The sequence below is a fragment of the Phacochoerus africanus genome, chromosome 13 (genome assembly GCF_016906955.1).
Source record: "Phacochoerus africanus isolate WHEZ1 chromosome 13, ROS_Pafr_v1, whole genome shotgun sequence".
Lineage (NCBI taxonomy): Eukaryota > Metazoa > Chordata > Mammalia > Artiodactyla > Suidae > Phacochoerus > Phacochoerus africanus.
In genome coordinates, this window is record NC_062556.1 from 18,343,402 (window position 1) to 18,369,593 (window position 26,192).

The 26,192-nt window shown below is 36.4% G+C and overlaps 1 protein-coding gene across 13 annotated transcripts in view; it reads left to right on the plus strand.

The window, feature by feature from the left end:
- The window catches only part of CAB39L (calcium binding protein 39 like), a 102,828-nt gene that overhangs the window by 30,976 nt on the left and 45,660 nt on the right, over window positions 1-26,192 (plus strand). For 7 of the 13 annotated variants that reach the window (XM_047755919.1, XM_047755917.1, XM_047755930.1 and 4 more), the window contains one exon: window positions 22,813-22,954. The exons of 2 other annotated variants lie outside the window; for them this stretch is intronic. In XM_047755919.1, the coding sequence (XP_047611875.1) occupies window positions 22,844-22,954 (111 nt within the window). In that variant the 5' untranslated portion in view covers window positions 22,813-22,843. Of the gene's footprint in view, window positions 1-6,827; window positions 7,264-9,223; window positions 9,290-22,812; window positions 22,955-26,192 lie in introns of those variants that run through there. 4 more of the 13 variants (XM_047755925.1, XM_047755920.1, XM_047755918.1 and 1 more) reach the window with 4 other exon arrangements.

The following is a 26,192-nucleotide window of genomic DNA, read 5'->3' on the forward strand; positions in this document are numbered from 1 at the left end:
TTTTTTATGGTTTACTGTTTCATTCTTGATACTGATTTTTTTTTGTCTCATTTCTTCTTTGACCAATAAGTTATTGTACTATTTAGTTTCCAGATATTTGGGGATTTCTCATAACTTTTATTACTGATTTCTAAGTTAATGTGATCAGAGAACATATTTTGTATGTTTGTATGCTTGGCATATATCAGATCAAATTGGTTTTAGTGCTGTTCAAGTCTTTCATATACTTCCTGATGTTTTATCTACTTTTTCTATGAATTATTGGAAGAAGGGTATATCTTAGGCTATAGCAGTAGATTTGAATTTTTCATCTTTCATTTCTCTTAGTTTTTTTCTTCATGGTTTTTGTAGCTTTGTCAGTAGATGCATAAATGCTTAGAATTTGCATGGCCTCTTGATGAATTGACCTCTTTATAAAGCATTTAATAAGCCCTCTTTCTATCTAATAACGTTCTTCACTCTGAAATCTACTTTAAAGATATTTGTAGTCACCTCAGGTTTTTTTTAATAGTATTTGCATGGCATATTTTTTTCTTTCACTTTTGACCGATTTGTGTCTTCATATTTAAAATTTGTAAGTAATATATGCTTGGGTCCTGCCTTTTTTGTTCAGTCTGACAGTATCTGATTTTTAAATGGAGATCTGATTTTTAAATGGTTTAGACCATTTACTTTTCATGTGGTTATTGATAAGGTTGGATAAATTACCATCTTACTATTTGTTTTTCTTTATTCTTTCTGAACTTTCTTTTTCCTCTTTTTTCTGCCTTCATTAGTATTAATTATTTTTTATTATGTTATCTCATTTACTGACAAATTAGCTATATAGCTCTTTGAATCTTTTTGTTTATTTGTTTGTTCAAATGCTTTCAATTTTATTTTGTATCTTTTTGATGCATCACAGTCTACCTTCAAGCATATTTTTTTCTTCTGGCTTTTGTGTTATTGATGTAATGTATTTTGCTTCTGTATATATCACAAATCCCAAAATATATATTGTTATTGTTTTTGCCTTGAAATAAATTATCTTTTAAAGGATTTGGGGATTTTTGGCCATGCCAGCAGCATGAGGAAGTTCCCAGGTCAGGGATCAAACCTGAGCCACAGCCGGACAATACCAAATCCTTAAATGCTAGGCCACCAGGGAACTCTCTAAAGGAAGTTTTAAAATAAGAAAAAAAAATTTTATATTTACATACATATTTATTATTTCCAATATTATTCATTCCTTTGTGAATATTTCCATTTAGTGTATTTTTTCTGCTTGAAGAAGGGACCTCTGTTAACATTTTGTGTGCTCTGATCTGCTGGTGATTAGTTCAGCTTTTCTATGTCTTCATTTCTGAAAGACATTGACAGTTATTTTCTTTTAGTGTTTTGAAGACGTTGTTCTACTTTTTTTTTTTTTTAAATCTTTTTGCCATTTCTTGGGCCTCTCTCGCAGCATATGGAGGTCCCCAGGCTAGGGGTCTAATTGGAGCTGTAGCCGCCATACTACTCCAGAGCCACAGCAATATGGGATCCAAGCCGAGTCTTCGACCTACACCACAGCTCATGACAACGCCATATCCTTAACCCACTGAGCAAGGACAGGGATCGAACCTGCAACCTAATGGTTCCTAGTCGGATTTGTTAACCACTGAGCCACAATGGGACTCCAATGTTGTTCTACTTCTGACTTGCTTAGTTTTTGATGAGAAATCTATTCATTTCTTTTTTTCTCTATATGTTATACCTTTCTCAAACTACTTTTAAGGTATTCTCTTACCATTAATTTTTTGGTTTTTTTGGCTTTTTGTGGCTGCCCTCACCACATATGGAAGTCCCAGGCTAGGGGTTGAATCTGAGCTGCAGCTGCTGGCCTATGCCACAGCCACAGCAACGTGGGATCTGAGCTGCATCTGTGACCTACACCACAGCTCACAGCAATGCCAGATCCTTAACCCACTCCGCAAGGCCAGGGATCGGACCCACATCCTCATGGTTCCTAGTCAGGTTTGTTTCTGCTGCGCCACATGGGAACTCCACCATTATTATTATTATTTTTTTATTGTTTCATCTTTTAGGGCCACATCTGTGGCATATGGAGGTTCCCAGGATAGGGGTCCAGTCGGAGCTACAGCTGCTAGCCTGCACCACAGCCACAGCAATGCCATATCCAAGCTTCATCTGCGACCTACACCACACCATAGCTCATGGCAATGCTGGATCCTTAACTCACTGAGTGAAGCCAGAGAATGAAACCTGCGTCCTCATGGATGCTAGTCAGATCCATTTGTGCTGAGCCACAGCGGGAACTCCCACAATTAATTATTAAGCAATTTGATTATACTGTGCTTTTGTATAGTTTTTTTTTAATGTTTCTTTCTCTTTTTTTAATTAATTAATTTATTTTTCCGCTGTACAGCATGGGGGCCAAGATACACTTACATATATACATTTTTTTTCCACACTTTGTTCTGTTACAATATAAGTATCTAGACATAGTTCTCAATGCTACTCAGCAAGATCTCATTGTAAATCCATTCCAAGTTGTATCCAATAACCCCAAGCTCCCAACCCCTCCCACTCCCTCTCTCTCAGCCCGGGAGGCCACAAGTCTATTCTCCAGGTCCATGATTTTCTTTTCTGTGGGAAATGTTCATTTGTGCTGTATGTTAGATTCCGGTTATAAGTGATATCATATGGTATTTGTCTTTCTCTTTCTGACTTATTTCACTCAGTATGAGAGTCTCTAGTTCCATCCATGTTGCTATAAATGGTATTGTGTCATTCTTTTTTATGGCTGAGTAGTATTCCATTGTGTATATATACCACATCTTCCGAATCCAATCATCTGTTGATGGACATTTAGGTTGTTTCCATGTCTTGGCTATTGTGAGTAGTGCTGCAGTGAACATGCGGGTGCATGTGTCTTTTTCAAGGAAACTCTTGTCTGGATATATGCCCAAGAGTGGGATTGTGGGGTCATATGTGTTTAGGGTTTGCTGCTCTTAGATCTGTGGATTTATTATTTCACTAAATTTGGAAAATTTTTAGTCATTATATCTTTAAACATTGTTTTATAATTCCCCTTTTCTCTCTTCTCTTTTTGGGACTCAAACAATACATAAATTAGGCTGCTTGGGATATATATATGTGTGTGTGTGTATTTGTATATATGTGTATATATATATATATATATATATATATATATATATATATATATACATGCTGCACCACAATGGGAACTCCCCTATTTGGTATATTTTTTAATATCAGAAATTGTAGTTTTAATCTTTAGAGATTTGATTTGAGTCTAATATATTCCATCTCCTTAACTTACTCAATGCTTTTTTATACTTTCCTAAACCTATGAAGTATATTTGTAATAGTTGTTTTAGTGTCTTTCTGTTCTAATTCTGTTACTTGTGTCATTTCTGAGTCATTTTCTATTGCTTAATTTTTCCTTCATATTATACATTGTATTTTCCTGCTTTTTGCATGCATGCCTGGTAATTTTTGACTGGATGCTAAACATTGTGAATTCTGTGTTGTTCTGTGTTAGATTTCTAAAAATTTCTCTAATATTTTAATATTCTACTCTGGGATACACTCAAAGTATTTGGGAAGAATTCAATCCTTACAAGATTACTTGTAAGTTCTTTTAAGAGGGACAAGAACAACCTTTAGTCTGGAGCTAGTTTGGTCCTTCAATTGAGGCAATATTTTTCTGAGTACTTAACCCAGTCTTCCATTTATTATGAGATTTCCTCACTCTGGCTGTTGGGGACATGCACTATTTAGTCTCAGCCCTGTGTGTGTAATGGGAATTTTTCAGCCTCCTTCTTTCCGGTGGTTCTTTCCTTGGCCTTGGCCATGGAGTTTTCTCATGGACATGCAATTGGTCAGTTCTCAGTGAAGATTTGAAGAGAGCTCTTTGCAGATCTCTGGGGCTCACTTTGCAGCTCTCTCCTCCCTGGTATTTTGCCTTATGAATTTTCACCACATTGGCCTTCTTGAATTATCAACTCTGCCTTTCCAGCCGGGAGACTGCCATGCTCTGTTGAGGATCCCCTTCCTGCTCTGTAGCCTGAAGCAATTATAAAGTTTACCTTTGTTTCCCTTCTCTCTGGATTTACTGGGCTGAGCTGCCTCATATCCAGTATCTGAAAAACCATTGTTTTATTAATTTTGTCCAGTTTTTTAGTTTTGTCAGATAGAAGGGTAAATCTAGTCTCTCTTACTCCATCATAGCCCAGAAGTCCCTATAATTGTACTTTTAATTCTTTGTCCAAGTAATTTTTGAAAGAATGTTCTTTTTAAATTTTTAAGTATTAATAGGGTTTTTTAAGGAACATTTGCTTATGTTCTGAAAAATTTTTGCATAACTTACTAGTTTTATTGTGTTGTATTCAGAGAATGAAGTTTGCACTATTTCTCCTTTGAAAATGTATTGATGTCTTTATGGCCTAAAATAAGGTCACTTTTCCTGATTTCTTTGTATGTATCTTAGAAAAATGGTATTTAGTAGGAATCAAATACAAACCTACACACATTCATATGTAGGCAGTCTGATTAATTATATATTAAATAGCTAATTTATTTGTGCCCTAGACTCCATTATAGATTTATATGAAGTTTCCCAATTTTAAAATGCCTTTTAAAAAATCAGCCTTATAGTTATTCTGAGTGCTACCCTTACAAATTCTGAACTTCTTCAGTTATACCAAAACTCTTTGATTATAATCTTAGACTGAGAAAAACAGTAGGCTCTTAACACCCTTTAGCGTTTTAGGAACGTTTCCATTTAACATTTCTTTAAAGATAGGAAATAAGATTCAAGATTAATACAACTACTGATTTGAAGTAACACACAACAGACTAATCTTTAGTCTTCTTGATGCCTATTTTTTACATGTTAAAATTCCCTTATGTTTAAATTTTAAAGTATAGTTTAAATGAGCCAAAGAAATATATATTTTAAAATAAATATATAAGTTAAGAAATATATATATATGATTACAGATTAAGAAATAAAGCCAAGATTTATTCATTTATTTTTTTAAGGATAAACAACTACATACAAATAATAACCTTTTTAATTTATTTGAGCTTGTATTCCTAGTACTATTTTAGTTCTGCAGAGAGTAAGATTAAAGTATTACTAGGCCTAATAACTATTTCTTTCAGCTCTGTATTTGGGAGATCTGTTAGAAAAGCACAAGAATTTTTGTTGGAAACATGGTTGGGAGAAAACCTAAAAGTCATTGGGTCTAAGGAACTGGAACAGAAAACCCCAAATCAGGCTCTGACTAGCATCCTCTTAGATCTAGCATGTATTCCAAGCTGAGTACCTTACCTTTTTTATTATTTTTTTTTTATTTTTTATTTTTATTTTTGTCTTTTTGTTGTTGTTGTTGCTATTTCTTGGGCCGCTCCCGCGTGGCATATGGAGGTTCCCAGGCTAGGGGTTGAATCGGAGCTGTAGCCACCGGCCTACGCCAGAGCCACAGCAACGTGGGATCCGAGCCGCGTCTGCAGAGCCACAGCAACGTGGGATCCGAGCCGCGTCTGCAACCTACACCACAGCTCACAGCTACGCCGGATCGTTAACCCGCTGAGCAAGGTCAGGGACCGAACCCGCAACCTCATGGTTCCTAGTCGGATTCGTTAACCACTGCGCCACGACGGGAACTCCTGAGTACCTTACCTTTTAACTCTAAAGAATCCAAGTGCCATCTAAGCCTGTTACCAACCATCCCCCTCGGTTTTCTACCTAATTCCTCATTCCCAAACCTTGCAGAGAGATCCATAATTTTAAGACATTTTACTCTACAATTATACATGTATAATAATGAAAAAATGTTTTTTTTTTTGTAACCTCTAACTTTTTAAATCCTCGCTGAAGAGGTATTACGTTATCCTGACCAATAGTGCTTGTGTGTGATGGGGTGGGGCAGGAGGGGGAGATACTCTAAACCAAATAATTACATTTGGTTTGCACACTAAATGATATAAGCTGCTTCATTTAACAGTTTTGGTGTTAGTATTTCTCTACGTTTTTATAAGTTTCTGTTTACAACTAATATTGGTTATAAGTTTCAAAATAAACCATTTTTTAAAAAATTAAACTTTCACAGAATTACACTGAAATTAAATTCTGAATACTGATTCTAACATCTCCCTTGCTTTTTAAATCTCAAGATTAAATTAATATTATCTGTGTATTTACTTGCTACACTTTCTTCTTATGATTGGCAATAGCATCTTCCCTGAGGGCACATATTGGAAAATGAATCTGTTGTTGTCACTATTAACACACCTTTGTTAGAAACCTTTACTTACATTCTTGGAGTTCCCATCATGGCCTAGTGGTTAACGAATCCGACTAGGAACCAGGAGGTTGCAGGTTCGATCCCTGGCCTTGCTCAGAGGGTTAAGGATCCGGCGTTGCCGTGAGCTGTGGTGTAGCTTGCAGATGAGGCTCAGATCCCATGTTGCTGTGGCTCTGGTGTAGGCTGGCAGCTACAGCTCTGATTAGACCCCTAGCCTGGGAATCTCCATATGCCATGGGAGCAGCCCAAGAAATGGCAAAAAAAACAAAGAAAGAAAGAAAGAAACCTTTATTTACATTCTTAAACAGGATGGTCAGGCCAGTTTAATCTGTTGACAAAACCCCACTGCATGAATGAGTATAGGACTTAAAGGGGGAAAAATGTGATGAGAAAAAATTTTTGTTTATCCCTAGACTCTTTTTTTTTTTTTGGCCAAGAATTAAATTCACCTCCGCTTAATTGCTTTACACACATTCTTGTGACATTGCATGATTGGGAGGGAGGAAGAAAAAGAGGGAGCTGTGACTGTGTGGTATGTATCTAAACGAGTGCATTAGTGAGAAAGAGAACGCATAGCAAGCTGGTTTGACCAGAAACAGAACTGCCTGTGACAGATTAAGAGACAAGCAAAGGCTTGGAATCTGAGAGCACGCAAAGAGAGTGGAAATTTACTGCTGCCCCGTGTGAGTGTTCAAGTGATCATTTTCTGCTAACGTTTTCCGGTGGTAACTGTTACTCTTCAGAGAGAGGGACAGAAAGTCAAGACGGTATTATGGAATCTCTTCTCTCTGCCACACTCTGGTAAGAGGAGACACCCTCTATTAAATGGAATATAAAGTCTGCTTCATCTAAAGTGCTTTGAGCCCCAGAAAGAGCTGTCTTCAGCACCTCAGCATGTGTCTATTTTTCGTTGCTTAGACAAGCCTGGGCTTTTCTTTAACATTGGGTGAGTATCAACCAGATTACCTATACCGATTCACAGAAATGGAATTAATATGATAAACTTGAGTTTTAGTCGAAGCTTTACAGTTATTACTTATATATTCATTTTAAACCATGCTTTTACCTTGTTTCTTTGTACATGATGAACTGCTGTTACTAAGTGAGGTTTAAAAAAACAACTACAAAACAATGCTTCTCTGTTGCCTAAGGCACTTGAATCATTACCAACTATTCTGTGTCCACAGACTATCTTATTTTGGAAATGGGTTTTTATTTACAAAGAGTTTCCAAAAATAAAATAGTGGCAGGATACCATTTTTCATGTTTCTCTTTCAACTGCATGAAAATTCAAAAGTTATCTCTTTCTGTTTATTGTCAGTAAATTTAAAGTGATCATTGTGAGTCTGATATTATCAATTATAATAAATTACAACATTCCCTCCTAATTCAGTTAGAAATGTTAATGATGCCATTAGTTAAAGGGATATGTAATTTGAATGTTGAATGCTTCTGTTAGTTCCAGTAAGTGACACATGATTTTTTTCAATGTTCTGTGGTGAAAATAAAAATTAAACAATTTACATGTCAAATTTACCATTTGATGTAAAGTGAATGCACATTCCAAATTAAGGAATAAGGCAGTTATTTTGTTCTTATTGCTGGCACCAAGCTCTCATATCATATTGTTGTTCTGCTGAAGAACTGTTTTAACCAAATGCTTGTATGTGTGTAAGCAATAGAGCAGTGGAAAAACTAATAAACTCTTAAAATATGTATTCACATTCCAATAAAAACTTCATTGGTACAATCTTAATATGGGAGAGTGTGTGCCAATTTTATGTATACCTTTTTAAAGGCATCAGTGGAAGGCATATAATCATTCTTCTGTGGGAAGAAGGAAGTATATATTGTAAGCTGCTAAAGTGAGTCATTGCTTAAAGATTCATCATTAAGTTTTTAATCTACTCTGCCAGCCTCAAATAAGATGTCCTTAGTTACTGATTCAAGTGAGTCCTTTAAAGCAGAACCACTTAGCAGAAATGAAAACTTAAGCAAAGTGTCAATGGACTCATATTAAAAGGGTTCATATTCTAGATATACTATAAAATGGCTGTACTTTCTCTACTATTTCCTGTATGTGTGCAGAAGCCTGTAGAACAGGTTTTGTTTTGTGAGTTTTTGTGCCTTTTTTTTTTTTTTTTTTAACCTGTTGACCTATTAGATGAAGAAACTCAGCTGGTCTGTGGAAACCTTTCCTGGACCAGTATCCTGCACTAGAAGTCAAAGGCAAATCCATTAGAGATTATATCACAAACCAACCTTTACTTTATATAACTTCCCACACTCAGTCCTTAGACTGATAGCTTCACAATCTTCAGAATCATTTTTTATTTTAAACTAGTACCTCATTGATAGAAGTAGTGGCACCATTTCTTAAGCCCATAGGATTATAATAAAGAATAAGTCACCCCCAGTTTGCAAGTATTTTGTACCTTGGAAGTTTATTTGTGAGTGGGTTGTTGGGAATTTGGGAACCATCCTCTCTGGGAAACAATTTAAGAAATAATTTCTAGGGGTTTATGACAGCCTAAGATTATATTTTACTTAAGTTATAGAAAAATCATTACCAACCTGAAAAATGTTAGAAAATCAATTATAGTGGTGACACTAAATAAGAAAAAGAATGTATGTATGTATGTGACTGGGTCACTTTGCTATACAGCAGAAATTGACAGAGCATTGTAAATCAACTATAATAAAAAAATAAACATCTTACCACAAAAAACCCAACTAGTGTTGAATAAGACATTATTTTTATTTATCCTAAATATTAATAATTGAAGAAAAGCAGTATGCTTATAAATAGGATTTCTAGGTACTTTTAAGAGGTTCCCAGATTGAGTAACTGTTTATGAGGTCTAATCTTATGTTAAAATCCGTTATTTTTCTTTTCCTTGCTACAGGAATATTTCTAGCCTTTGCTTTTATGCTTATCAGCCATTTCTGAGGTCTAGCCCAGTATCTGGCATGTAAGTACGTACCTAGCAAATAGTTAACAGATGGGGAATGAACTCTTTCTTTGATTCACAAAAAGTGGAACCGAGGTATTCAAAAAAAGAAAGAGGTTTAGGGGCACACAGTTTTCCTCATGAAAAAAAAGATGGCTTGTCAAGAATTGAATTTTAAGAAGTGAACAAAGCAACAGTAGTACAGAATAGGCCCAGCTGTCAAGAGAAGAAAAGGCTGTGGTGTAACTTGGTGATAATCCTGAATGAATAAGGATGGTGATGAGGGCATGTGGTTTAAAAGCTTGGTATCTTGAGTACATGGGACATTCTGAAGTAAGGTGTCAGCTTTAACTCAGAAGAAGTATGTATTTGCATTTGTGCACTAGGACCCATATGAAGAAATGTGGCCTATTTGGAAAACTCACATTAGGTCTATCCAAATTAAGTTTACACTCGTTCTAAAAGTTTCTCTACAATAATGGAAAATGACTGTGTGTGTGTGTGTGTGTGTGTGTGTATTCAGATATATGTATCTGAATCACTTTGCTGTACACCTGAAACCAACACAGTATTATAAATCAACTATACTTCGGTTGTTTAAAAAAAGTTTCTCTAAAAGGCCAAGATAATAAAATTTTAAAGTTACTAATGCAGGAAACATATGTAATGAAGTAATCATGAAATAAACAATACAATGAATGAAGAGTATACTTAGGTGATTTTTAGTGGTAGAAAAACCTTTTCATTTGATCAAGAAATACTTCCTATGTTCTATTTCAAATCGTGTTTTAAAAGTAATGTTTTGAGTAGTCCTAAGTGGCATATAATAGGTGCTTAACAAATATTTGTTGAATGATGGAGTGAAATAATGTGCAGTAGCTTGGACCGTTTTCCATTTCTGAGATCCGGATGTCTGTGTACACATACGTATGTGTTTATTATGCAGCTTAGAGATATTTAGCTGAGACTCCTTTAGCAAGGAAAAAAGCTATTATACCTACATTAGCATGCTTTTTAATTGTGGACACACTTACTGTTCCACTGGTAATTAAAATAGTCGGTTTAAGGAGTTCCCTTGAGGGTTAGGATTTGGTATTGTCACCACAATGGCTCAGGTTCAGTCTCTGGCCTGGGAACTTCTGAATGCCATGGATGCAGCCAAAAAAAAAAAATAAGTAAATAAATAAATAATAAAAATGAAATGGTTTAAGATGAAATCTCTATTGCTTGTTAATGATACAATAAATTTCCCAGTTTTGTGGCTTATATGTCTGAAATTTCCAGCAGAAACTCATCTAGTCTCTTCTAGCTGTGAAAGGATGAGAGGTCATATTAACCTACCCAGCCAGAAAAACTGCATGATTCTGGAAGTCTATAGAATAAGAGATAACTCCAGCTAAATCACTTTTATCATTACTCTCCCATGTTAATGTTTTATAGATTGAGAGTAATTTCATAATAGGCACGGGGCTTACTGAAGCTATGAAATGGTTGTATTTTATACCATAACAATAAACTTTTGCCTTAATCCATTAAGAGTGTCTAACCAAAATTTGATGATTATTTTGTATATGTGTGTGCTTATAAGAAAGACTAAAAAAATGAATTATGAGTTTCCCGTGATAATTCTGTTGTGGTAAAAAATAACCATTTGTAAATTTCGGTGAGATCCGATGCTTTGATTACACTTACTAGTTTTAGAGACTACTGACCTAGCTTCAGATCTCTGCTATAAATTAAGATTATGCAATTCTAACATAAAATTATCATTCATTGACAGTCTTTATTAGCTAATAGATGTAGAAAATTCTAATTCCATCAAATGACTTGAGCTGTCACAGAAACATTACTGTGAGTAAAGTTTCTGTTGTTTTTTCTGGAAAAATAGTCTAGTAGGTTAATATTTATAGTAATAAATATACTGGTAGTTGTATGTCTTCCTAGCTTCATATATTCATTCTATTTTTAAATTGTTTCTGCGGTTGCAATACATTAGAATTAAAAAGTAATTCCCAAGGTCATGAGTTTTTCTTCTTATAAAAGAGTTTTTATTCTGATGTAAGTCTCATCAGATGAGTAAGGCTTAAGGCTTCCAGATGAGTAAGGGTGCATAAAAAACCTCTTACAAGTTTTCCGTTTCTATGTAAATTGTTCATTTTGAGGAGTCTCCCTCAGATTCTGTTAATAAAACTTAGAAAAATCAGGGTCATTCTTAGTCATTTTGAACTGAGGAAGAGGATGATCAGTGAAACTCCTTATATATACATATATTCTGGCTGCACCTGCAGCCTGCGGAAGTTCCCAGGCCAGGGATAGAACTCGTACCACAGCAAGGACCCGAACAGTGTCAACGCCAGATCCTTAACTTGATGAGCCATCAGGGAACTTGTAGGATGTATATTTTAAAATGGAGAAGTTGGAGTTCCGCATCATGGCTCAGCAGAAACAAACCCGACTGGTATCCATGGGTTTGATCCCTGGTCTCCCTCAGTGGGTTAAGGATCCAGCATTGCCATGAGCTGTGGTGTAGGGCAGAGACGTGGCTTGGATCGTGTGTCGCTGTGGCTATGATGTAGGCCAGGAGCTACAGCTCCAGTTCAACCAAGGGCCTGGGAACTTACATATGCCACAGGTGCAGCCCTAAAACAAACGACAAAAAAAAAGATGTACTTAAAAATGTGTAAGAAGTGTCTTTTTATCTATTCAGTCCTTCAGCAGCCCACTCTTTTAACTATATGTAGCCAAAGAATCATTTCCAGAATGTGGCTCAGCTAATACTAATGGTATTATCTTAATGAGATTTGTGATACATCTAAAATTTTTTCATCTTGGTTTTTTTTTGTGATGAGTACATTTCTTCTTTCTTGAAACAATAAATAGATTTGAGGGGGAAAACCATATAACTAAGAAAAGAACTGAATAGTTAAATCTGTCTTTTTTTTTAATGGAAAAGCTGAGTATTACTAAAATGTCCATTATTCCTAAAGTCCGTAATTTGATACAATTCCAGTTACAAGTCCAAAAAAAGCTTGTAGTAGTTAAATTAAGTCAAGAATATGAGAAAAAGATAATGAATATCTGAAAGGAAGATTTCTTATGAAGGAATAAATTAAAAGTGTTATAAAGTACTAAAGTAAAACAGCAACCCAAGAAAAACAGACCAATGGAACAAAAGAGACCAGCTATAGATGTTGCTAGAAGTGACCTCTTAATGTCTGGATGTGAAATAACTTCTCTAAGTTTAGAAGTGATGTAGTAAATCTTCAAAAAGACTGACAAATCAGTTAATATAAATATGTTCCAAATCTAATATAATTTTTAACTTTTATGGATGAAATAATAATAAAATTATACATTAATAACGAATCAGAGAGTTCAGTGACATGAATATGAAAGACAGAGGGCTAATATCATCATAAAAGATCTCGTAAAACAAATAAGTCATTAAGAAAAACAGATAGGTATTGGAAAACCACAAAGGAGGAAATATAGTTAAACACACAGTAAATGTTTATTATCTATAATGAAAAAATGCAAACTTAAAGTGAAAGACTAATTTGCCCATCATATAACAAAATTCTTTGTTGTTGTTTTGAGAAAATTCAATTCTATGGATGATGAGATGTTACAAGCCTTCTCCTTTCTTACTGGTGGGAATAGAAATTGGACAGAACTTTTAAATATTCGCAACCTCTGACTTAATAATTCTGCTTCTATCAGTCTATCCTAAGAAAAGAAACTAATAAGGGTTATCTTTTTAACTTTAAAAAAAAAAAACATTTTAACATCTCTAAAATTTACATATGAGTTACAACTGCTTTACACTAACCAGCAGGTTTGGGATTTGTTGTTGTTTTTTTCTTTCTTTCTTAGTGGTACATAAAGTGTATGCTTTACACCCAAATCTTAGATTTGATGAAATATGATATATGCCTATGAAAATGCTTACAAACAATCTGAAATAAAATGTAAATGTTGTTAAAAACACCATCCCATAACATAAAGCATAACTACATCTATGTAAAAGCATATAAAACAACTATACAAAAGCTATGATAGAAAAAAGAATTTTATTTTTTATTTTTATTTTTTTGTCTTTTTGCCATTTTTTGGGCTGCTCCTGCGGCATATGGAGGTTCCCAGGCTAGGGGTCGAATCGGAGCTGTAGCCGCCAGCCTACACCACAGCCACAGCAATGCAGGATCCCTAACCCACTGAGCAAGGTCAGGGATTGAACCCGAAACCTCATGGTTCCTAGTCGGATTCGTTAACCACGGAGCCATGATGGGAACTCCAGAAAAAAGAATTTTAAAGAGTTAACAGAGATTGACTCAAGGTAGTTGGTTTATGAATACTTAAGTTTTCTTCTTCCTTCTAATTTTTTTCCCCCAAGCTTTAATAGATCCCACAAATGCTTTTACAATGGGAACACTTTCTCATAAATGATACTTTTAAGGACTAAATAACTGCTTTTTAAAGTTCAAACTGTGGAATATCTGATCATGTCTTTTCAAAGTATTCATCAAACAAATATGATTTCTGTTACTCTGGCTCTGAAATTTCATAAGGAGTAGTACTTGGCTCAGATTCCAGAGAGAAAGCCAAAAAAATTATTCAGTTCTGCTCCCAGGGAACGCGGGCCCTGTAGATTTTGTAATAGATTTTGGCAGCATTCCCTTTCCTAAGACACAGTAAACTATTTCATATTCCTAACTTATGTGTGAGCGCCTGTAAAGATAACCTCAAGTCAGTCATTCAAATGACTTATCAGGACATGTCAGTGACGTAAGTGGAAAGGTGTGTGTTTGAAGGGGGACAGGAAAGGGGAACTGCAGAAGAGGTCATTTGGGGTATTATATACCCCACTGGTATCACTTAAAAAGTATTTTAAAGGGAAATAAATGTCTGTCTGTAGGTGGCTAATGGGCATGTCCAAGCCTTTACATGTAACTTCCAACTACAATAATACAATCATAGTCCAAATTTCAAAGATTTCCCAAAAAAACTTAAGCGAGTGGGAAGATTATTTCTGAAGACAAGAAGTCTCAAGATTTCCATAGGTAAAACCATGAAAAACATAAACTGTTTTTTATTACTCAAGTGAATTTATCACATCTGTAGTTGTATAATGATCACAACAATCCAATTTCACAGGATTTCCATCCCACAACCCAAACACATCCTCCCACCCCCCAAACTGTCTCCTCCAGCGACCATAAGTTTTTTAAGTGTCTGTGAGTCAGCATCTGTTCTGCAAAGAAGTTCAGTCTGTCTTTTTTTCAGATTCCACATGTCAGTGAAAGCATTTGATGTTTGTGCCTCATTGTATGGCTGACTTCACTTAGCATGATAACTTCTAGGTCCACCCATGTTGCTAAAAATGCTGGTATTTCGTTCATTTTAATGGCTGAGTAATATTCCATTGTGTATATGTACCGCATCTTCCTGATCCACTCCTCTGTCAATGGACATTTAGGTTGTTTCCATGTCTTGGCTATTGAAAATAGTGCTGCAATGAACATCGGAGTACATGTGTCTTTTTTAGTCATGGTTTTCTCTGGATAGATGCCCAAATGGTAGTTCTATTTTTGGTTTTCTGAGGAATCTCCATACTGTTTTCCACAGTGGTTGCACCAATTTACAATTCCACCAACAGTGTAATAGGGTTCCTTTTTCTCCACACCCTCTCCAGCACTTACTGTTTGTAGACTTTTGGATGATGGCCATTCTGGCTGGTGTAAGGTGGTACCTCATCATGGTTTTGATTTGCATTTCTCTAATAATGAGTGATGTGGAACATCTTTTCTTTTCTTTTTTTTTTTTTTTGTCTTTTGTCTTTTTGTTGTTGTTGTTGCTATTTCTTGGACCGCTCCCGCGGCATATGGAGGTTCCCAGGCTAGGGGTCGAATTGGAGCTGTAGGCACCGGCCTACGCCAGAGCCACAGCAACGCGGGATCCGAGCCGCGTCTGCAACCTACAACACAGCTCATGGCAACGCCGGATCGTTAACCCACTGAGCAAGGGCAGGGACCGAACCCACAACCTCATGGTTCCTAGTCGGATTCGTTAACCACTGCGCCACGACGGGAACTCCTGGAACATCTTTTCATGTGTTTTTTGGCCATTTGCATGTCTTCTTTGGAGAACTGTCTGTTTAGATCTTCTGCCCATTTTTTGAAGGGGTTTTTTTGTTTTTTTGGTATGGAGCTGCAGAAGGTGTTTATAAATTTTGGAGATTAATCCCTTGTCAGTGGATTCACTTGCAAAGATTTTCTCCCATTCTGTGGCTTATCTTTTCGTTTTGTTTAGGGTTTCCTTTGCTGTGCAGAAACTTTTCAGTTTGATTAGGTCCCATTTGTTTATTTTTGCTTTTACTGCCAATACTCTAAGAGCTGGATCTGAGAAGATGTTGCTGTTGTTTCTGTCAGAGAGTGTTTGGCCTGTGTTTTCCTCTAAGAGTTTTGTAGTGTCTGGTCTTATATCTAGGTCTTGAATCCATTTGGAGTTTATTTTTGTGTATGGTGTTAGGGAGTGTTCTAATTTCATTCTTTTCCATGTGGCTGTCCAGTTTTCACAGCACTACTTATTGAACAAGCTGTCCTTTCTCCATTGTATATTCTTGCCTCCTTTGTCATAGATGAGTTGGCTATAGGTGTGTGGGTTGAATTCTGGGCTTTCTATCCTGTTCCACTGATCTATATTTCTGTCTTTGTGCCAGTACCAGTTTTGATGATTGTTGCTTTGTAGTATAGTCTGAATTCCTGGAGCCTGATTCCTCCAGCTCCATTTTTCTTTTTCAGGATGTCTTTGGCTATTCTGGGTCTTTTGTGCTTCCAAACAAACTTTAAAATATTTTGTTTGAGTTCTGTGAAAAATGTCTTTGGTAATTTGATAGGGATTGCACTGAATCTGTATATTGCCTTAGGTAGTACATAAACTATTAACTAGTTGTAAGAAAGAAAACTCAAAAACGAAATTTTTAGGAGTTCCCATTGTGGCTCAGTGGTTAACAAATCCAACTAGGAACCATGAGGTTGCAGGTTCAATCCCTGGCCTTGCTCAGTGGGTTAAGGATCCGAGTTGCTGTGAACTGTGGTATAGGTTGCAGACACAGCTCGGATCCCACATTGCTGTGGCTCTGGCGTAGGCCAGTGGCTACAGCTCTGATTTGACCCCTAAGCCTGGGAACCTCCATATGCTGTGGGAGCAGCCCGGGAAAATGGCAAAAAGACAAAAGAAGAAAAAAAAATGAATTTTTTCCTTCAAACAGGTTTATTTTACAATCAACAGTAAGAGAGGAACACTTCCAAAATTCTTTTTTAGAGCTTGCTAATTTAAATTTAAATCACAAGTACCTTCTCTCAAACTAAAAAAAAAAATTAAACCACCATATTAAAAAATTTTTCAGGAAAGTTGAGGAATTACCATTCTTTTATATTTTATTCTAAATAGGACTCACAGTCAAAAGTGCATCTATGGCAAAAAAAAAATCTGTGGCAACTAATTGGGTCAGTAACACTCATTTTTAAAAATCAGTGGGATGGAGATTATATGACTATATATATGGTCAATATCCAGTGAATTGTTCTCTTAAAATGGGTACATCTGATTGACTGCAAATTTTAAAATTAAAAAAAATACATCTAAAAGTTCTACTCTATTTAATGTATCCAAAACAGGCCTCTTCCCACCACAAAATTTTAATTTATAAATTGCCTTCATAGATATAAGTTACAAAGCATATCATTATAGGTATATATGTTATGATATCAAATCCCTTAGAAAGCATATTATATATGTCAGTCTTCCAATTAAGGCCCACTATCCTTCAACTTTACTGTTTAATTATTTTTTTAAAAAAGATTTAAAAAAAGATAGAATAGATAGAAGAGCATGGAATCTATCCAGAGGGCAGGTATCATTTTATGAAACAATCATGCAATCATGTATACCTTCCTTCATTCTGGGTCACAATATAAAATGCATTTCTTATTACAAATCACTATTAAACTTTAAAAAGTTGAGACCACAGCCTAGGAGAAATTCTCATACAAAAGTATAAGACATGCAAAAGAATCTGTGTCATGATTATGTGTGTAATAATAAACAATTGAAAATAATTAGAACTCGGAGAATTAATAAATAAATTACGGTATAGTCACACAGTGGGATGTTACACAGCAAGTAAGATAAACTCGAGTTTTATGTTAACACAAATCTCGCATGCACAGTACTGAGGGGGGAAAAAAGGGAACTGACCATGTGATACTATTTGTATAAAGCTTTAAAGCATATACAACCATATCATATACTGTCTGTAATATCAGTAAAAGTGTGAAAGCACCTTCAGGAAGAGTACCTGATAAATAGGCAGAGCACAAGCCAGAGGGGAATGGAATCAGTTGTACCAAGGGAGTTACCTCAGTAGTTTTACTTTTTAAGCTGGGTGGTGATATACAGGAACTTGTTACACAGTTCTCTATTTCTTCTTCTAGATGCCCTCAATATTTTGTTTAAACTAAATTAGATTAAGGTAACTAAGGTAGCTAATCAAAATGCTTCCTGTTGAAGCATTTTGATTAGCTCGATGGTGTCACAATCCATTTGGGAGCCAGTTGCTGTAGCCAGGGCCGTGGAAGGAATACTCTGGCCCCACCTGGATCGTGTTCCCACCCTTTGGGTAGGGTTGGCTGGGAAGGTGAACAGGCAGGTCTAGCACCAGAAAAAATAAGCATCGGAAAGTACCAGAGATTTTTTTTTTTTTTTTTTTGCTTTTCCAGTTCAGTTGTTTCTAATTCTATTGTTATTTCCATCCTTCTTTTCTTTGAGATTTTTTTTTTTTGCCTTTTTGCCTTTTTGCCATTTTTAGGGCCACTCCCTCGGCATATGGAGGTTCCCAGGCCAGGGGTCTAATCAGAGCTGTAGCCGCCGGCCTACACCACAGCTACAGCAACACGGGTTCCGAGCCACAGATCACTGCAACGCCACAGCTCACGGCAACGCCGGATCCTTAACCCACTGAGCAAGGCCAGGGATCGAACCTGAAACCTCATGGTTCATAGTCGGATTTATTCACCACTGAGCTACGACGGGAACTCCTCTTTGAGATTTTTGAGGCCGTTTCCTTTTTAACTTATTTAGTTGAATCCTTATTTATAATTATTCCCACATGAATGAATTGTAGATGCTCACCCTCCCACATGTTCTGCCAACAATATGGGTTTTAGCGTTTATTTTGTTGAACTCTTGTGGGCTTGACTCCATCTCATCTTTTTGTAAAAATTTTAGTTAAGTGTACACAGTCTATTCGCACACTAATATGTTGGCTAGAAACTTAATTATGAGGTTATAGACTTTCCTTTTCAGAATTCTGTAGATTCTCTCCATGATCTTCTGACATTTAGTTTTATGGAAGTCCAAAGACAACTTAATTTTTATGCTTTTTGTTGATATAGTCAATTTGTAGGAATGAACTTTAAGGGAAGAATGTTGGTTTCTTCTAAAAGCCACCAAACACTGAATTTGTGGTCTTAGAATTAATCTCAACTAGAAAAATTCTCGGAGTTCCCGTCGTGGTGCAGTGGTTAATGAATCCGACTAGGAACCATGAGGCTGCGGGTTCGGTCCCTGCCCTTGCTCAGTGGGTTAAGGATCCGGCGTTGCCGGTGGAGCTGTGGTGTAGGTCACAGACGCGGCTCGGATCCTGCGTTGCTGTGGCTCTGGCGTAGGCTGGTGGCTGCAATTCCAATTAGACCCCTAGCCTGGGAACCTCCATATGCCAAGGGAGCGGCCCTATAAAAAGCAAAAAGACAAAAACAAAAAAAAAAAGAAAAAAAAAGAAAAGAAAAAAAGAAAGAAAGAAAAATTCTTTAAATTACCACATGTAGATCTTTTTTTCCTAGTAAGCTGTTATATCTTTGTTGCTTCTACCCTGTTTTTTTAGTTTCTTTTGCAATTGTTGCCGTTCCTCCACCTCTTTTCATCCTTATACTACCTGTTCTTATAGGATAATACTCTATCTTCTCCCTGTCTCCATAGTCTATAGCACGCACACACGCACACATAGTATCTTTTCTCCATCATTTTAGCTTGTTTGACCTTTCCTGGCATTCTGGCAAAACTCTTTGTTTGGCTATATCTCCCACAACATTGAGTCCTCTGTGGTATCTTCATTTTGCATTTACTAGTACAATGCCTAGCACTTTATAGGTGCTTGGAAAATATTTTTTGAATGAATAAATAGACTAATTGTGTACCTTTTGGTTGTCCTCAAATCAATTTTCTGTGGGGTCATTTCTGCTCTGTACAGATTTGGACTGTCATGGTGTATCTGGGGGTGTTTCTCTATATGTGTATATAATACTCTATATGTGTTTTTAATCTTTTATCTTGTCGAGCTCTCCTTTTGTCTAAGTCCTTTTCTTTCTTCTTTCTTTCCAATTATATCTGTTTTAGCTCCAGTAGAGAATTAATTTGGGGGGTAACTTTTCCTGTCCAGGTCCACAGGGCATTTCTCCCCTTTTCTTGTACTGCTTTAAAGACAAAAAATAGAACTATGTTATTTGTTGTTTATTCTAGTTCCTCACTTTGGAAAGTGGAAAAGTCCAGTAGGGCCCTGTCAGTCCCCTGATATCTGCATTGCATGGCCCACTGTCATTCACCAGAGCTGGAGGGCAGGTTGATGTGTGTGACATCAGTGTAATTTTCATTGCCCAGGAGACATCCGTCTAGTTGTTGGACTTATAATGGCATCTTCTCCTGTTCCTGTTTCTTGTGTTGTTGAAATATGATGTGTGTTCTAAAAACTCTGAAGTACAATTTATGAAAAAATGACTACTACCACTTTTTCCCAAGAAAGTACCGTTTTCAGGAATCCACCTTACGCGCTTTAAATCTTTGGCCTTGGTGGGTACTAGGAGTTAGACTCAGAATGGGTGTGGACCAGTGATGAATAAACTACAAGCTCATTCTATGTGGCCTGATTTCAGAATGTGATGCTTTATCTTTTTTTGAGCATCCCCCTTACATTATAATGGTTCTTTAAAAAGTTAACAATAGAACTACCATATGATAAGGCAATTCCTCTTCTGGGTATTTATCTGAAGAAAATGAAAACACTAATTCATAAAGAAATATGCACTACCATGCTTATTGCAGCTTTAATTGTAATAATAATAGCCAAGATACGGAAATAATCTATGTACCCATTGACGGATGAAAGGATAAAGACAATTTTATATATGTATATACACACACATATATAATGGAATATTATTCAGCCATAAAAAGAATGAAATCTTACCATTTGTGACAACATGGGTGGGGCTTTGAGGGCATTATGCTAAGTGAAATAAATCAGAAAAAGTAAATACCTTATGATTTTTATATGTGAAATCTAAAAAACCAAAAGACAAAAAAATAAGCTTATAGATACACGGAATGGATTGGTGGTTGCCAGAGGTAGAGGGTAGGGTATGGATGAAATGCATGAAAGGGATCAAAAGGTACAGACTTCCAGTTATAAAGTGAGTAAGTCATGGGGATGTATTAAAAAATACACAACTAAACTGGTGTTGACAAGTAAATATGAAGAGCCTGGGTTTTCTAGAGTATTTGACAAAATTTTTCATGATATTTTCATGAATAAGATGGAAAAAATATGAATTAGATGATATGACTAGGTGCATTCACCATTAGTTTTTTTTTTTAAACTAATTTTACAGAGAAAGCAAATAACATGCAGCAAATGACATGTATACCTTTCGTTTGTTTAGCATTATAATTCTTGATCACAAGCAATAAATACTGAAGTTTTTTGGAAGGATATAAGGTAACTCAGAAATCCTAGGGAACCAGATTTGGGAAGTAGGAGCCTAGGGGAATGAGGGGTTTAGAACCATAGCCAAGGTTATGCCAGAGGAATAGCTGTGACAATACTGCTGTCAACTGCTTTGTACATTTGTGTGTAATGTTCTTCATTGATTAATTGCATCATTGTTAATTTTAAAAAATGAAAAAAATGGAATTATCCCAAAAGTCCATTAATAGAGTAATTGTAAATAAATTATGTTATAATTTATTTAGAATTATCAAATAATGGAGTTCCCTTCATGGCTCAGTGGTTAACAAACCCCTAGTGTCCATGAGGACATGGGTTTGATCCCTGGCCTCACTCAGTAGCTCAGTGGTTAAGGATCCAGCGTTGCCGTGAGCTGTGGTGTAGGTCACAGACACAGCTCGGATCCCGCGTTGCTGTGGCTCTGGTGTAGGCTGGCAGCTACATCTCTGATTCAACCCCTAGCCCGGGAACCTAAAAAGACAAATTGAAGCTCCTAGTGTGCAGCCCTAAAAACAAAAGACAAAAAAAAAGGCAAAAAAATAACAAATACTAGTAATTATATAAAATGTCTGTATAACGGCTATTGCTATAAAAATACTGAATTACATCTAAACATACACTCATAGAATAATAATCAAGGCATAAAAAGAGGGGAAAAGTTGAAAAATACAGTATTTAGTGTTCTATTTTTAAAATATATTTATATACATAGAAAAAATTCAGGAGGACTATGTGTCAAAACTGATAATAGTTGTTAAAGCTGGATGTTTGGTTAATGGGAGCCTTTGCTTTATTACATCATATTTCTGTAATGTTTGAAATATTTTTGCCAATAAACAGAAAGTAAATGAATATGCCTCTGCAAACTGGAGCTTTCAATTTTAGGGGTTTTTTTTTCTGTTAACACTTAAATTTTTCTTATAAATAGGCAATGACAGCTATACTTGGCTTCCTCTGCTCTATGTAAATAAATGTTCTCAAAAAGAGAAACTGGTTTTCCTTTTCCCTTCTGCCTCAGCTTCCACCTCTGTCGTCCTCATTTAATCAGTGAGTGTGGCCAGCTGAATATTTGAAGAGTAATAAAAAACACATTCTAAATAATTTTGCATTATAATTTTGTGATTACTGTGGAGTGGCATGCTTTTAAATACTGCTTTACCATAGTATGTGGATCCTAATCGAGCCTTTTTTTTTTTTTTTTTGGCCTCACCCACAGCATGTGGAATTTCTCAGGCCAGGGATTAAACCCCTGCCACTGCAGTGCCCTGAACTGCTACAGTGACAATGCCAGATCCTTAACTGGCTGCACCACAAGGGGATGCCTAATCCCACTTTTGTTTTATATGCTCTATTTTATCGAGCATTATTCTTATCACCATCAACACTCTCTTTAGTCAAAATGTATAGTTTTAAATATCAGCTTTTTCTCTAAAAGTACTCTTTTTCATATTCTTGCATAAATCTTGAATTTCTATTGCAAGAAAGATTTTAAACTTTGAGTAAAAACTTTTAGGTAAACTTTTAAAAATATCTTAAAATGTGTTAATTTAAATTTGGTATAAAATTTGATAAAACTTGTTTTAGTTTGATCTGTTTTAATATTTCATATTGCTAAATTAGTTATTGAAAACTTACAGGACATGCTGGTAAAACAACTTAATCATGTTAGGAATTAAAATCATAATTTTTGTTTATTTGTCTTTAGCATTCCATATTGGAAGAAGAGATTTCTATAGATGAAAAAAATGCCTTTGTTTAGTAAATCACAGAAAAATCCAGCGGAAATTGTGAAAATTCTGAAAGACAACATGGCCATTTTGGAAAAGCAAGACAAAAAGACAGATAAGGTATGAGCTAAAACAATAACATTTTCATTAAAATACAAAAATAGACCAAAAGCCAACATAAAAACTTGATGAAGAATCCTAAATATGGCCTCTGTAAATACTTTTAAATTGATCCCAAGTGTTTTTGTCTGTTCGTTTGGAGGGGGGCTGGGGTTTGGTCATGCCCACAGCATACAGGAGTTCCCAGGCCAGGAATCAAGCCCATGCTACACAAGTGACCCAAACCACAACAATAACAACACTGGATCCTTTTTTTTTTTCCAAGTTTTATTAAGGAAATAAGTCAAACATATACAAAAATAGAGGTAACCATAAGATGAACCCCCATGCACACACCATTCAGTTTTAACAATAGTCATTCATAGCCAATCTTGTTACAGCAGCGCCCTCCCCCATTCCGCTACACCCTTACTCCCCCACCCCTGGATTATTCTGAAGCAAATCCAGCCATCATATCATCTTATCAGTAAATATGTCAATATGACAACACTGGATAGTTGACCTGCTGAGCCACCAAGGAACTCCTGAGTCCAAGTTCTAGTGAACTGATAATTGTTGAGTCGGTTGTCTTAAACTCTTTGTTCACGTTCTAGAGCTTCTGGACAACCTTTGATCCCTCTAGACTACTGGGGGTAGTAGAATATTACTTAACCATAAAAAAGAATGAAATCTTGCCATTTGCAACAATATGGATGGACCTAGAGGTCCATTATGCTAAATGAAACTAAGTCAGAGAAAGACAAACATTGTTTTTTTTTTTTTTCTTTTTAGCGCGACACCTGCAGCATATGGCATGTGGAACTTCCCAGGCTGGGGGTAGAATCAGAGCTGTAGCTGCCAGCCTATGCCGCAGGCACAGCAATGCAGGATCCAAGCCGCATTTGTGACCTAGCTGCAGCTTGCAGCAATGCCAAATCCTTAACCCACTGAGCAAGGCCAGGGAATGAACCTGCATCCTCATGGATACTAGTCAGGTTCTTAACACGCTGAGCCACGGTGGGAACTCTAAGACAAATATTGTTTGATTTCACTTATATGTAGAATATAAAAATAAAACAAGTAAACACATATAAAACAAACACTTATATATGCAAAGAACAAATAGGTGGTTGCTAGAGGGGAGGTGGGTTGGGGTTGGGGTGGGGACAACTTGGTTAGGCAGATTAAGAGGTACAAACTTCTTGGAAGTCCTTGGTGGCCTAGTGGTTAAGGATCCAGCACTGTCACTCCTGTGACTCAGGTCATGACTGTGGCATGGGTTCAACCAATGCCATGGGCGCAACCAAAAAAAAGAGAGGTGCAAAGTTCCAGCTGCAAAATCAATCAGTCATTGATATGAAAGGTACAGTGTAGGGAACATAGGTAATAACTGTGTGATCTCTTTGTATGGAGACATCATAACTAGACTTAATGTGGTGATCACTTTTTTTTTTTTTTTTTTTGCTTTTTAGTATCACACCTGCAGCAGATGGAGGTTCCCAGGCTAGGGGTCGAATTGGAGCTATAGCTGCCTGCCTAGGCCACAGCCACAGAACATCAGATCTGAGCTGCATCTGCAACCTACACCACAGCTCACGGCAACACTGGATCCTTCACCCACTGAGCAAGGCCAGGGATGGAACCTGCATCCTCATGGATGCTAGTAAGATTTGTTTCCACTGAGCCACAATGGGAACTCCAATTTTTAAATGAATAGAAGTGTCAGATCACTATGTTATGTAACAGAAACTTAACATAGTGTTGTAGCTCAATTATACTTCAAAAACAAAATCAAAAAAAGAGATCAGATTGTGGTTACCCGAGGTGGGGGGGCAGATAGGGGAAAATCGGGAATTGGATGAAGTTAGTCAAAAAATACAAACTTTTTTAGGAAGTAAGTACTAGGGATATAAAGTACAACATGATAAAGTTGTTAAGAGAGTGGATCCTAAGAGTTTTCATTACAAGGAAAAATATATTTTTTTCTTCTCTGTTTCTTTAATTGTGTATCTGTATGAGGTGATGGAGGTTCACTAGTGATAATCATTTCGTGAGGTATGTGAGTCAAATCATTATGCTGTACACCTGAAGCTCATACAGTGCTGTATGTCAATTATATTTCAATAAAACTGGGGAAAAAAACCCAGAATGAAAAAAAAAATCTGAAGGGTTATATTGGTGTATAATGTTATACTGGCATGAAGGGCAACAGGTTTATATTTAAAGATCAACTGACATTTCTACTATAGTTTTAAAGTCCTACCAAGCAGGGCTTCCTCAGAGGAAGGGGTTTCAGTGTTTTAGTTATTCATTCAAAAACACATTGAATTCTACATACTTAGTTTGTCTCTAAAGTGACTAGTTTGTGGCAAGATTCAGGATAATCTATAAAATAAATACCCTTGAGTTAACCATATCTTTCTGTCCCAGTGAATGATACAATATTGTATTCTTGTAAGGAATGTAGAAGTATGTTTTTAATTCTAGTGTACTTTGTAATATTGTGCCATAGATTGGCCCAATATAATGAAGAAATGACCTTCATATAAGAGTACATCTGGGAGTTCCCATCGTGGCTCAGCGGAAACAAATCTGACTAGCGTCCATGAGGACGCAGATTCGATCCCTGGCTTTGATCAACAGGTTAAGGATCCGGCGTTGCTGTGGGCTGTGGTGTAGGCTGGTGGCAATAGCTCCAATTCGACCCCTAGCCTGGGAATCTCCATATTCCAAGAGAGCAGCCTGAAAAAGACAAAAAAAAAAAAAAAGAGTACATCTAAATGACAAAAGAGAGAAAAAGGGAAAAACCGTAGAAAGATACTAATTTTCATTGGTAATCAGGAAAAGACCTATTAGAACCCCAGTAAATTCATATTACATACCTACTGTCCTGTCGAAAATGAAGAAGGTCTGATGGTATAAAATGTTGACAAGTGTAGAGAGGAAAAAGAACTTTTATTCACTATGAGTGATAAAGTGTAAATTGGTGTTTGAAAATGAGTTTAGTGTATTATCTGTTAAACTTGAAGACGTCTGTGTTCTAAGACCCTGCAGTCCCCTCCTAGTGTGAACTCTGGAGATGCTCTTGCACACATGCACCAGGATGCGTGTGCAAGAAGGGTCAGAGCATCGTTGTTCATGGTAACCCTTCAGCAGAAACAACCCTGATGTCCATTAACGGTAGAACTGAGACGTGGTGGTCCAGCCATGGATGGGCTGCTACAGGGCAGTGAATGTTACAGAGCTGCTGCTCCCTGCA